Below are 13401 nucleotides of genomic sequence, written 5' to 3' on the forward strand. Positions count from 1 at the left end.
ACCCCAGAGAGCTGTGGAAGCTGCAACATTAAATAGATTTAAAGCGGAGATAGACAGTTTCCTAGCAGATAAGGGAATTGGGGGTTACGGGGATGGGCAGGGAAGTGGACGGGAGTCTAGGTTCGGATCAGCCATGATCCTATTGAATGGCGGAGCAGGCCCGAGGGGCCGTATGGCCTACTCCTGCTCCTCCTACTTATGTTCTAATCTCTCCTTATACGTCATTCCTGCCATCCCAGGTCTCAGTCTGGTGAATCTTCACTGCACTCTCTCCATGGCAAGAACATCCTCAGATAAGGTGACCAAAACTGCACACAATACTCAAGGTGTGGTCTCACTAAGGCCCTGTACAACTGTAGCAAGACATCCTTGCTCCTGTATGTGAATTCTCTCGCTATGAAGGCCATTTGCCGCCTGCTGCACCTGCATACTTGCCTTCAGCGACTAGTGCACAAGGACACCCAGGTCTCGTTGCACTTCCCCCTTTCCCAATCTATTGCCGTTCAGATAATCTGTCTTCCTGTTTTTGCCACCGAAGTGGATAACCTCGCATTTATCCACATTGGGCAGATGCATGGCAAATGCAGTATAATCACCCAACCTGTCCAAATCGTACTGGAGTTTCTCTGTATCCTCCTCACAGCACACATGCCCACCCAGCTTTGTATCATCTGCAAACTTGGAGATATTACATCTAGTTCCCTCGTCTAGATCATTTATTTATTTATTTATTTATTTATATATATATATATATATATATATATATATATATAGTAAATAGCTGGGGTCCTAGCACCGATCCCTGTGGTACCCCACCAGTCACCACTCGGAAAAAGACCAGTTACATCCTCAAAATTCCAGTAGATTAGTCGAGCATGATTTACCTTTTCTAAATCCATGTTGACTTTGTCCAATCCTGTCACTGTTTTCCAAGTGCTCTGCTATTACATCTTTTATAATGGACTCTAGCAATTTCCCCACTACCGATGTCAGGCTTACCAGTCTATAATTCCCTGTTTTCTCTCTACCACCCTTTTTAAATAGTGGGGTTACATTAGCTATCTTCCAATCCATGGGAACTGGTCCAGAGTCTATAGAACTTTGGAAGATGACCAGCAATGCATCTACTATTTCTCGGGCCACTTCCTTCAGTACCCTAGGATGTAGATTATCAGGCCCTGGGGATTTATCGGCCTTCAATCCCGTCAATTTGCCTAACACCATTTCCCTACAAATACTGATTTCATTCAATTCTTCCCTCTCATTAGACCCTATGTTCCCCGACATCTCTGGGAGGTTATTCCTCCTTTCTGAAGACAGAACCAAAGTATGTATTGAATTGGTCAGCCATTTCTTTGTTCCCCATTATAAATTCCCCTGATTCTGACGCCAAGGGACCTACGCTTGACTTCACCAATCTTTTTCTCTTCACATATCTATAAAAGCTTTTACAGTCAGTTTTTATGATCCCTTCAAGCTTGCTCTCGTATTCTATTTTCCCCTTCTTAATTAATCCCTTTGTCCTCCTTTGTTGAATCCTAAACTGCTCCCAATCCTCAGGATTATTGCTTTTTCTGGCCAATTTATATGTCCTCTCCTTGGATCTTATGCTATCCCTAATTTCCCTTGTTAGCCACGGTTGAGTCAACTTTTTTGTTTTTTATGCCAAACTGGGATGAACAAATTCTGTAGTTCATCCATTCGGTCTTTGAATGTTTGCCATTGCCTATCCACCATCGACCCTTTGAGTGCCATTCCCCAATCAATCCTACCCAACTCGCTCTTCAGACCATCGTAGTTTCCTTTATTTAAATTTAGGACCCTAGTCTCTGAGTCAACTACTTCATTCTCCGTCTTAATGAAGAATTCGATCATATTATGATCGCTCCGACCCAAGGGGCCTCGTACAACAGGATTGCTAATTAATCCTTTCTCGTTACATAATACCCAGTCTAAGATGGCCTGATCTCTGGTTGGTTCCTCGACATGTTGGTCCAGGAAACCATCCCGTAAACACTCCAGGAATTCCTCCTCCACAGTATTGTTACTAATTTGGTTAGCCCAATCTATATGTAGATTAAAGTCACCCATGATGACTGCTGTGCCCTTATTGCACGCTTCTTTAATTTCCCTTTTAATGCCATCCCCAACCTCCGCCTTACTGTTTGGAGGTCTATATACCACTCCCATTAACGTTTTCTGCCCCTTAGTATTTCTGAATTCTACCCTTACAGATTGTACATCATCAGAGCTAATATCCTTCGTTACAATTGTGTTAATCCCTTCTTTAACCAGTAATGCTACCCCACCTCCCTTTCCTTTTTGCCTATCTTTCCTGAATATCGAATACCCCTGGATGTTGAGTTCCCAGCCTTGGCCATCCTTGAGCCACGTTTCCATAATCCCAACCAAATCATATTCGTTTACCTCTATTTGCGCAGCCAATTCATCCACCTTATTACGAATGCTCCTCACATTAAGACACAAAGCCTTCTATATTGTCAATTATGAACTGTAAAAGTGATCATTTGCACAAAAAAAAATGCAGGAGGTAAATGGTTAAAGAACAATGTTTAGTTGTAAAACATTTATTTTATCGTTGGATCTGTACAGTCAAACTCCAGACACTATAGTGATACGATAGCCTTGCAGAGTATTTGCAAATGAGGTTCTCGTTAGTTTTGTCAGTTGCTTGCTAAGTAAAAAAACAGATTTGACATTTTTTCCTCCTCCTTGCCATTTCATTTGCCATCCTTTAAATTTAGGCTTTTGCATCCATCCTGTGTGCCTCGGTTGGAGTTGTGAATGTTAAATTCTCAGACAGATGTCTTTTTTTGGTTGAGTCAGATTTGTGGAACATTAAAAAGGGACTGTGACAAAAATGCACTTTTTAATCTGTATTAAAGTTTTGATTTGGATTCTTTATGGATAGAAACAGGATGGGAGTGGTTGAAACCCACCCACAAACCGTATTGTTCCAAGAAAATGTTGGACAGAAAAGGGTACACTGCAGATTGTTGGGATGCAAGGTTTGCTTATGGAAGTAGCTGATGACACTCGACCCCAAAAAAAGCATAAAACCCCAAAAACCTGATGGGGACTCACCAACTTAATATTATCCCCTTACTTCTAGCAATAGTTCAGACTGTTGAACAGTGGTACTCTAACTTTTTAAAATAGTGTTCATTGTTCTAAATGTAACAGTATTTGCTAAAAGAAACCAGGCAATTGTCGCAAACTTTGTTTACTTACTGCTTCAGTTTTTCTTTTAATACCAAAAAAAATCATTCTTTGACTCTCATTTTGTTTTTTCCCTTGATAAACTCAATGAAACCCTTGAATCAGAGTTCTGCCCCAGACCAGATAGTGATTTTTAGAGGCCATGTGTAACGATGTATTTTTTTTTCCAGAATTCCCCAGGTGTGGTTGCTGTGCTTATTATTGAATACAAGAAATCGCTGCTTCCGCACCTGCCCATTCATTTACACTCCGCATCGAATTGCCTGATGTTTGCACTTATGCCAAGATCGAAAATCTATAAATCCTTTTACTCCCAGGTAAGAACATGGCCTTGAAGGCGAGAATGGTGGATGATTTCCAATAATCAAATCTGTTTCCCTATAATGCCTACTTGTAGCAATTAATACAATTTCCAAATGCAAGAGTTTGTCCCAAGGAGTAATTTAAAAAAAATTAACAGACATCGTTTCAGTCTGATAATTATTGATATACCAATATTGACTTAAACAGTTGGTATCTGGTAAAATCAATTAACTTCTCTGATTGGTGTTGACGTTTAAGTACAGATAATCAGCGAAGTCCTACCAGTAGAGTAATTTCTCTTCTTGCTCCCCACTTCTCTCCCCACATACACTTGCACGACCCTCAGAAAATAGCCTGTCCAAATAATTTTACTGAGTGGATATATTTCAAGCGGTAAAGGTCTAAAAATAGTGGTGTTGGGTCGCCCAACTATCCTGATGAATTATTTGGGTGCCTGCCAGTCACTCTGCCATTCAAATTCTTGCCTTTCATTCGTCCTGACTCCGGAAGCTCCATGGAGTTTTTACGCACCTTATTCAAGAAAAACATTTTTACCTTGGTCTGTTCACAATCACTGCAGTTATGCTAAAGAGGCTATATGTATACAGTGACTTGGTTGACTGTTGAATGGACAATGCTTCGTAAAAATATGCAATTGAATACTCCTTCGTGGGTCGCAGTCCCATTAATCATCCTGCAAAATATAGGCTGTCTTGGCCACAAACTGCTAGGAACAGGTTAAGCAAGAATCTGCCTTGGTTGATGTATTGTTCTGTCGATGCACCTGATGTAAAATGCAGCATTTATTCAAATGGCACCTATGCTGCATTTACTCACAGCGTACTTTTCAAAGTTACAATCGAACACTTCTGAAAGCAAAAAAGGATTAGCTGAAGTGTTTTACAAGTGATTGTTCAGCCCATGATGACGTGCTTGAGTTGCTGCAATTGCTGTGCATTTTCCAAAATTCATTTTATGCCCAGATACACATACAGCATCTGGAAAGTCTCATTTGCTGACTTTCAATGGTTCTGGGATTTAAGCCTCATGTTTGACAATTCTATAAGGCACTGGATTATATTAGCAAGGAATACAGATGTTGCTTTGTGAGGCATTAGTCAAACTCCGTTTGGAGTGCTACTCTACACACACTTTACAACACGGAATAGGGCCATTCGGCCTAACCAGTCCGTGTCTGTGTTTAGAATCACTTGCTTGTGTGGAGGTTAATCACATTTACCCTTCAACACCTTTTTCTTCACCCACCTATCCAGTCTAATCTTGAATGTTAACCTAGTTTCTGCCTTAACCACTCTAGAGTTTTAAAAAAACGAAAATTGTTTTGGAGGAACAAACATTGGATGAATTCAACACTAAATCAAGAATAGTGAATTTAGATGTCTGATTTTCCTCCCTACATCATTGGAATATCCACTAGCGTTTTCTGTTATGTAGCTCTTGTACTGTTAACGGTCTCATGTGAAATCAAGTATTGCAGTTTCCGTGAAGATTCTAGTTTTTCTCTCTAATCTTTTGCTGAGAATGTATTGTGATGAATGTGTCAAGTCATCCAGCTGCAGTGGAAGGTGTGATGAGTGGAGGCTGGAGAGACGGTGCTCTCTGAAATGCCAGTTACTTCAATGCATGATGCTAACAATTTTTTAGATCTTGGTACTTGGCCACAAGTAAACTTAAATAAACTAAGACAAATTCTTAAAGTTTTGAAAAAGGGTTAGACCCGAAACGTCGACTCTATTTTCTCTCCATGGATGTTGCCTGGCCTGCTGAGTTTTTCCAGCATTTTCTGTTGTTATTTAAGACAAATTCTTTATATGCACTGATGGATGATTGAATTATTACAGATGGTGTGTGTACATTTTACTTCTGTACATATTTGGCTCTTTATTTTGACTGATGCACATTATCCTTCAATCCTTCAGTTGGAGGGTGGATAAACAGTTTTTCAAATAAAGGCACAAGGTCCTGCTGAACTTCAGATGTTGAGTTATTGTGGACTCAGCTGCTAGAGAATTGGCAGAAATGATCGATTCAGGCGTCAGATGGTGTTGATGTTCCCACTAAAATCTAAGGGATCTTCTTTATTTTATTATGGCACCAGCTGATTCTCCTTGGCCTTTTTCTCTTTTTAGAATCATTCTTTGGAACAGGCTGGTTAGACGGACACAACTGAGTGTGTACTTCTGAGAAAAGCCCTTTTTTTTCTCCTCAATATAGGTTTAAAGTTGATCTTGATTTTACATTGTAGGTGATGTCTCCATGGCAACAGGTGGGAGAATCTGGGATTGCACTAAAAATGTGTCCGAATAATCAGTTATCAGCGGAACAGAGAAAGCTGTAAGTAATTTGCTTAGCCAGTCAAGGATATTGGCAGTTAAAGCAGAAATCAAGATGGAGTGATAATTCAAGCCCGTTGCGTCTTTAAACGCGGGGTCCGTGCCGTGATCTGGCAGACTCCTCTTGAGTGCCGGGCTGCTGGCATGGCACCACCCCCCCAACCCCCGGATGGTCCAGGTCGGGACCCGCAGAGTTGTGGGCTTGGGCCCTCCCCTTTTAATGAGAAGAGCCCTTCCATGCGGCAGCGTAACGCTGCAGAACGCTTGAATTAGCACTCCACCTCCCTCTTGGGTCGCTTAAACTGAAGTTAGCGATCACCAGCGCTACTTTTAGCCGGGCACTAAATTTAGCGCCCAGGCGATGGGTCGCTAATGAATTATTCCCCCATAATATTTAAATTACAAATTGAAACATTGCGAACATGAATTGTCATTTATTTTGTTATTTGCTCTTCTATCAGACACTTCAACTTAGAGAAGCTTTTTGAGGTTCAGTCTATACCTAGAGATGAACGATGGAGCCACTTAAAAAGAATCAGTGCTGATCTACCAGACCTTGACATGTAAGAGTTGCTTTGGTGTTACTGTATGATATAGTGACAGTTTAATGATTTTTTACACCTTTTCATTAACCCTTCAGCTGCCTTGGTCTCGTATTCTAGAATTACCTGCCTAAATCCTCTTCCTCTCCATTTCCTTCCATTAATACCTCCTTAAAACCCAACTCTTTGATCAAGAATGATCATACCTGCAGTATTTTTATGTATAGCTGAGAAACTTCCATCTGGTGCCTCACCTGAAGAACTAGCAAATGTTAAATAAAATTTGAACACAAATTTATTTGTACTATTTACAAAGATGTTTGCAATACTGGAGTTTTACCAATATTAAAACTTGGAGCTTGCAGAAAGAATTTATGAACTCATTTGAAATATGCATAAAGATTTATTTCTTAGTCTGGCTAGCATCCATAATTATCTTAGCTCAGTTTTCGACATACTGATTGGACTGACAATGGAAAGTAGATGTGTCTCTAAATTCTCTTGTTTACAGGTTTTTACAGCATTTTGCTGTGAGTCGTGTGAGCCATGAGCCAGTGAGAAGATCTGATCTGTCCATGTTATTACAGCAGCCGAGGTTGTCCTCCTCAATCAGTGAAGACCAGAACAAGGTAATGAAGCATGTTCCTTCAAGACCAATACTTAAAATGTTATGTACGTACTCTTTCATTAGTAATCAGGAAATTCTAGGTGGAATTGTGAGAATGCGGATACTTGGATGCCCAGCTAGTATCATCAGGACAGCAAAAATATAGTGATCAGCTAAAGGGTTCGTACTTGGGTCAATCAGTATTTTATTAGTTGCCTTTTCACTCATTTTAATCTCTTGGTGTAGGCCTATAAAGTTTTTATCTAACTACACATTGGTATTAATATATCACAGCACATTAAAAGATATATTGAATGTGATTAACTTACAAGAATGCTGTGCTAATAGGAGTAAAACTATACCTTATCATGTTCTCAACATCGGAGCTAATACTTTTTTATATTCATGAGTCAGTCAGTAGAATTATTTTGTTTATATTTTCATGCGATGACTTGCTTTAAGTTCTACTTGGAGATCTGAGAAGAAAAGTTATCACTGACCTATATGAGACCATGGAATCAGAAGGATGTGTGTATATTAAATGCTTTTGCTTCTTGATCCAGTGACTGAGTCAATGGACAATTCTGTCTTCAAATTGTTATAGTACTCTGCTTTTGGGAGATATGGGTTGTAATTCTTTCGGACCTATTAAAAACACATTTTTTTAATATTAGTTTATGGGATCAGGATGTCGCTGGCGAGGCCAGCATTTATTGCCCATCCCTAGTTGCCCATGAGAAGGTGGTGTTGAGCCGCCCGGCCTTGAACCACTGCAGTCCGTGTGGTGAAGGTACACCCGCAGTGCTGTTAGGGAGGGAGTTCCAGGATTTTGACCCAGCGACGATGAAGGATCAGCGGTATACTTCTAAGTCAGGATGGTGTGTGACTTGGAGGAGAACTTGGAGGTGGTGGTGTTCCCACGTGTCTGCTGCCCTTGTCCTTCTAGGTGATAGAGGTCGCGGGTTTGGGAGGTGCTGCCGAAGAAGCCTTGGCGAGTTACTGCAGTGCATCTTGTAGATGGTGCACACTGCAGCCACGGTATGCCGGTGGTGGAGGGAGTGAATGTTTAAGGTGGTGGAGGGGGTGCCAATCAAGCGGGCTGCTTTGTCCTGGATGGCGTCGAGCTTCTTGAGTGTTGTTGGAGCTGCACTCATCCAGGCAAGTGGGGAGTATTCCATCACACTCCTTACTTGTGCCTTGTAGATGGTGGAAAGGCATTGGGGAGTCAGGAGGTGAGACACTCGCCGCAGAATACCTAGCCTCTGCTGCCACAGTATTTATGTGGCTGGTTCAGTTAAGTTTCTGGTTAATGGTGACCCCTAGGATGTTGATAGTGGGGGATTCGACGATGGTAATATCATTGAATGTCAAGAGGAGGTGGTTAGACTCTCGCTTGTCGGAGATAGTCATTATCTGGCACTTCTGTGGCGCGAATGTTACCTGCCACTTCTCAGCCCAAGCCTGAACGTCGTCCAGGTCTTGTTGCATGCGGGCATGGACTGCTTCATTATCTGAGGAGTTGTGAATGGCAGTGAACACTGTGCAGTCATCAGTGAACATCTCCATTTCTGACCTTATGTTGGAGGGAAGGGCATTGATGAAGCAGCTGAAGATGGCTGGGCCTAGGACACTGCCCTGAGGAACTCCTGCAGCGATGTCCTGAGGCTGTGATGATTGACCTTCAACCATCTTCCTTTGTGCTAGGTATGACTCCAGCCAGTGGAGAGTTTTCCCCCCGATTCCCATTGACTTCAGTTTTACTCGGGTTCCTTGATGCGACACTCGGTCAAATGCTGCCTTGATGTCAGGGGCAGGCTCTCTCACCTCACCTCTGGAATTCAGCTCCTTTGTCCATGTTTGGAACAAGGCTGTAATGAGGTTGGGAGCCGAGTCGTCTTGGCGGAACCCAAACTGGGCATCAGTGAGCAGGTTATTGGTGAGTAAGTGCCGCTTGATAGCACTGTCGATGACACCTTCCGTCACTTTGCTGATGATTGAGAGTAGACTGATGGGGCGGTAATTGGCCGGGTTGGATTTGTCCTACTTTTTGTGGACAGGACATACCTGGGGAGTTTTCCACATTGTCGGATAGATGCCAGTGTTGTAGCTTACTGGAACAGCTTGGCCAGAGGCGTGGCTAGTTCTGGAGCACAAGTCTTCAGCACAATAGCCGGGATGTTGTTGGGGCCCATAGCCTTTGCTGTATCCAGTGAGCTCAGCCGTTTTTTGATATCACGTGGAGTGAATCGAATTGGCTGAAGACTGGCTTCTGTGATGGTAGGGACCTTGGGAGTAGGCCGATATGGATCATCCACTCTGCACTTCTGGCTGAAGTTGGTTGCAAACGCTTCAGCCTTGTCTTTTGCACTCACGTGCTGGGCTCCACCAGCATTGAGGATGGGGATATTCTTGGAGCCTCCTCCTCCCATTAATTGTTTAATGCTCCACCACCATTCACGACTGGATGTGGCAGGACTGCAGAGCTTTGATCTGATCCGTTGATTGTGGGATCACTTAGCCCTGTCTATAACATGCTGCTTCTGCTTTTTAGCATGCATGTAGTCCTGTGTTGCAGCTTCCCCAGGTTGGCACCTCATTTTTAGGTATGCCTGGTGCTGCTCCTGGCATGCTCTTCTACACTCGCCGTTGAACCAGGGTTGGTCTCCTGGCTTGATGGTAATGGTAGAGTGAGGGATATGCCGGGCCATGAGGTTACAGATTGTGTAGGAATACAATTCTGCTGCTGCTGATGGCCCACAGCGCCTCATGGATGCCCAGTTTTGAGCTGAGAGATCTGTTCTGAATCTATCCCATTTAGCACGGTGGTAGTGCCACACAACACGATGGAGGGTGTTCTCAGTGTGAAGACGGAACTTCGTCTCCACAATGACTGTGCGGTGGTCACTGCTGCCAATGCTGGCCTGGACAGATGCATCTGCGACAGGTAGATTGGTGAGGACAAGGTCAAGTAGGTTTTTCCCTCTTGTTGGTTCACTCACCACCTGTCGCAGGCCCAAACTGGCAGTTATGTCCTTCAGGACTCGGTCAGTAGTGGTGCTACCGAGCCACTCTTGGTGATGGACATTGAAGTCTTTAAATTCAGTTTTCATCTCATGCAATTTTGACTGGTGTTTGAGATTGCATTCCATTTATATTTAGAACAATTGGTTTATCGTGACCAAATATGTCACATTCTGTTTTTATTGCATGGGGTTGCTGGATGTTTAATTGTTTGGGAAATCAGTTCTATCAATTTTTCTATGAAAACTAAATCAGTGGCCTTGGTTGTTACTGAAGTTGATGGTTCATTCCTGGGTGGGCTCCAATAAGGATTTCAGTTTTGTTTTAATCATCATCCTTTACAAAACTTTTATGTGGACCCACCTGAAAATCCATTTCAGCAGGTCATGCAGGGTTTTAAACTTGAGGCTGTTGAGTGAAAGAAAGAACTAAATATTGTAGTGTATGAATCTCTGAAGGTTCATGACCAGTGCAGTAAGGCTATTGCAAAAACTAATAGTGCTAAGATGTATTGCCAGGTTGATTAAATACTGTCTCCTAATGTTTATGGGACCTGGCCTTGAGATAATTTAAAAATAACTCTCTGAAGAAAACAAAGTCTGAGTTGGAACTCAGTTAGTGAGTGCTTACGGTAATTTTATTTTTCTTCATTGGATTACTTTACAGTGCTTTGTAAGTTGGTCCAGCATTTTATAGAGGATACGCATCATTCTTACCTAAAGTTGTACAAAAGAAAACTGTCACCTTCTCTCTTCCCCTTTTCCTTCCATTCCAGGAATTGGTGTGCTACATCTAATAGAGACTAAATAGGTCTCAAAAATGTGTCTAACCACTGCATTGGACCACATTGTTAGACTGCTCAACTACTGTTAAAACAAGCAACCTTACTGGAATGTAAAAATTGTCAAATGTTGTGCAGTGGACTCCATTCATATAAACATTGCTTTGAGTTGATTCCCCTAGAGTTTCACACAATTTTCCTTATAGAAATAAACAATACTTGTAGCACTATTTCACACAAATGGATTTATTTTGGCATTTGTTTCAGATGGTGATCACTATTATTGCAGGTCTACCTGGTAGTTATAAAGAAGATCTTTGTACCTATATTGTCAATCTGAATCAAGAACATGGAAGGTCAGTAAATTAAATGATTATTACGTGTCAATTTTGTCTGAGTTTACAATTTAGAGTACTTTTTAATTAAGGAGTGTTTCCTATTCTAGCACCTTTCCCGCACATGGGGTAAGATTAAAGTTAGGTTGACTTTGTGCTCTTCCACACCTTGGTTCCATGTGTTACTCCAAGAATGAGATTAAATAAATAGAAAGGCTATGAAATTGAAAACCTGAAATAATAGATGTGTTTTCACTCCAATCAGAAAAGCTGTTTAATCGTGTAGAAACTGGGAGTATTGCAAGTTTGTTGTAGCCCAAAACAAGTGATTAGGTTATTTTATGCAACTTGGTACATGTAGACTATCCTTTATCCGAACTTCTGAAAACCGAAAACCTCTAAAAACCGAAAGTTTTTTCGTTCAGCGTAAGTCGTGCGCACGACATGACCAGAGTGGCGCACGACTTACGCTGAGCAGGGCAGAGGGTCACAGAGTTCCCTCGCAGGCAGGAGATTTCCGGCCGAGCCGGGCAGTGTGAAGGAGGTACCGGGAGAGTGAACCCAACAATACAGCGGCCCGTCCGATATTCTTCCCCCCCCCCCCCCCCCCCCCGAACCGCGGCCCGTCCGATATTCTTTTCTCCCCCACCCGACCCGAACCGCAGCCCGTCCGATTGTTCTTTTCTCCCCCCCACCCCACCCCACCCCCGACCTGATTTGCGGGCCAGCTTAGTCAGCCGATATCCGGCTTTCCAGAGAAACAGGAAGGGGAATGAGACACGGAACAGTCGCAAGAGGTAGCCTGAACTTTTAAAACTTATATTAAATACAAATTTCCCAGTCTTATAATAATACCTTCTGAAATCTGAAAAATTCCGTAAACCGAAACTCAGCTGGTCCCAAGGCTTTTGGATAAGGGATAGTGTACCTGTATTAAGCTGCTCATTCATGTTGTAGTTTGCTTCCTGGTTATGTTAGTTGAGCAATGTATTGCACTTTGAAAATGCATTGACACCAAAATGAAGTGTATAATCAGGGTACAATGTAGCAATTTGTTGTAAGGATGCTACAAATAAAATGCACGTCTTATTCAATTTTTAAAACATTAACATTTAAGCACTAGTAACAAACAATTCAGTTGCAACCTGGCCTGAGTGTACACAGTAAAATTTTCTAATCTGACAACTACAAATCTAAACCATTACATTCAATCCTCTCGCAGCTAATTATGATCTCCTTTCATTATAGGTGGTCAGTTTACCGTCAGATGCCAGATAACTGTGAGCCATTCAATGTTGGGCAAATCCAGCGTTATCTTTCAAATGTTCTTGAAGCACAGCGGAATAGGACTGTTCGTCAATCTGTGTATTCACGAAAGAAAGTGAGGCTGCTGATTGTTACACCAGGGTGAGTGTGATTCAGAGTAGCTAGGATGTGCTTTGCATGCAAGTTCCATGCTCCGCATGTCAGCGGGGGGGTGGAAATATAAGGATGTGGCATTTGGCTCACCTGCTTGTGGTTGGTTCAAGAGAATCAAGAAATGGAAGAACAGTTTTCCACTTGGCTGTCTAGTCAGGGAATGGCATGTTACTTAATGGAACCTAAGAACATGGAAAATAAATTGGTAAAAACGAAAAATTACTTCTGTTTTATGAACTATATCTAATTTATTGGACTAGAATTCAAAATATTTAAGGTAGTTCTAATAATGTATCAAATGGTGTAAATGAAACCTCTTCCTTTCCTGAATCTTGATGCTCGTTACAGTTCAGTGGGTACTGCTAAACTTCTGGTGCATCCATCATTTATGTATGAGCTTAGAGAGTCAATACTGACGGGCTGTATAACCTGAGGGGGGATTACAGCTCACTTGATCATAGTTTCACCTGAGCTGTATGCACCTGCACTTTCCAGAAGGCAACCAGGCAGTTGTAGGCGCAGAGACTAGCTGTAGCATCCCAAGTGCTGTCCTAGCTGACGGTCAGCTAACTCATCAGACTTGAAATTAAATCTAGGGACTTGCGTTCTGTTTGTCTCAGTAGTGCTCCGGACAATTCCTTTGCCTGTCAGACCATCAGAGGAGTTCCTAGAAGAATAATCCAAACCTCTCAAACTAACTTTGGCAACTCCACTAATTCTTCTAATGGATCTGAGTTTATCCACTGCTTAGCTGAGCCATACAAACTAGGAAGGTCTCCGGTTCAGTCGGCCCCTCTAT

At 42.2% G+C, this 13401-nt stretch overlaps 1 protein-coding gene across 2 annotated transcripts in view; it reads left to right on the forward strand.

Moving 5' to 3' along the window:
• dnaaf9 (dynein axonemal assembly factor 9) overlaps nt 1–13401 on the forward strand; it is a 158161-nt gene that overhangs the window by 113533 nt on the left and 31227 nt on the right. For both annotated transcript variants that reach the window (XM_085975589.1, XM_085975592.1), the window contains 6 exons: nt 3411–3557; nt 5810–5898; nt 6359–6460; nt 6951–7068; nt 11116–11204; nt 12432–12590. In XM_085975589.1, the coding sequence (XP_085831715.1) occupies nt 3411–3557; nt 5810–5898; nt 6359–6460; nt 6951–7068; nt 11116–11204; nt 12432–12590 (704 nt within the window). The remainder of the gene's footprint in view (nt 1–3410; nt 3558–5809; nt 5899–6358; nt 6461–6950; nt 7069–11115; nt 11205–12431; nt 12591–13401) is intronic.

Source organism: Somniosus microcephalus, chromosome 2 (assembly GCF_052327205.1).
Source record: "Somniosus microcephalus isolate GS21.2 chromosome 2, FLI_Smic_1.0, whole genome shotgun sequence".
NCBI lineage: Eukaryota > Metazoa > Chordata > Chondrichthyes > Squaliformes > Somniosidae > Somniosus > Somniosus microcephalus.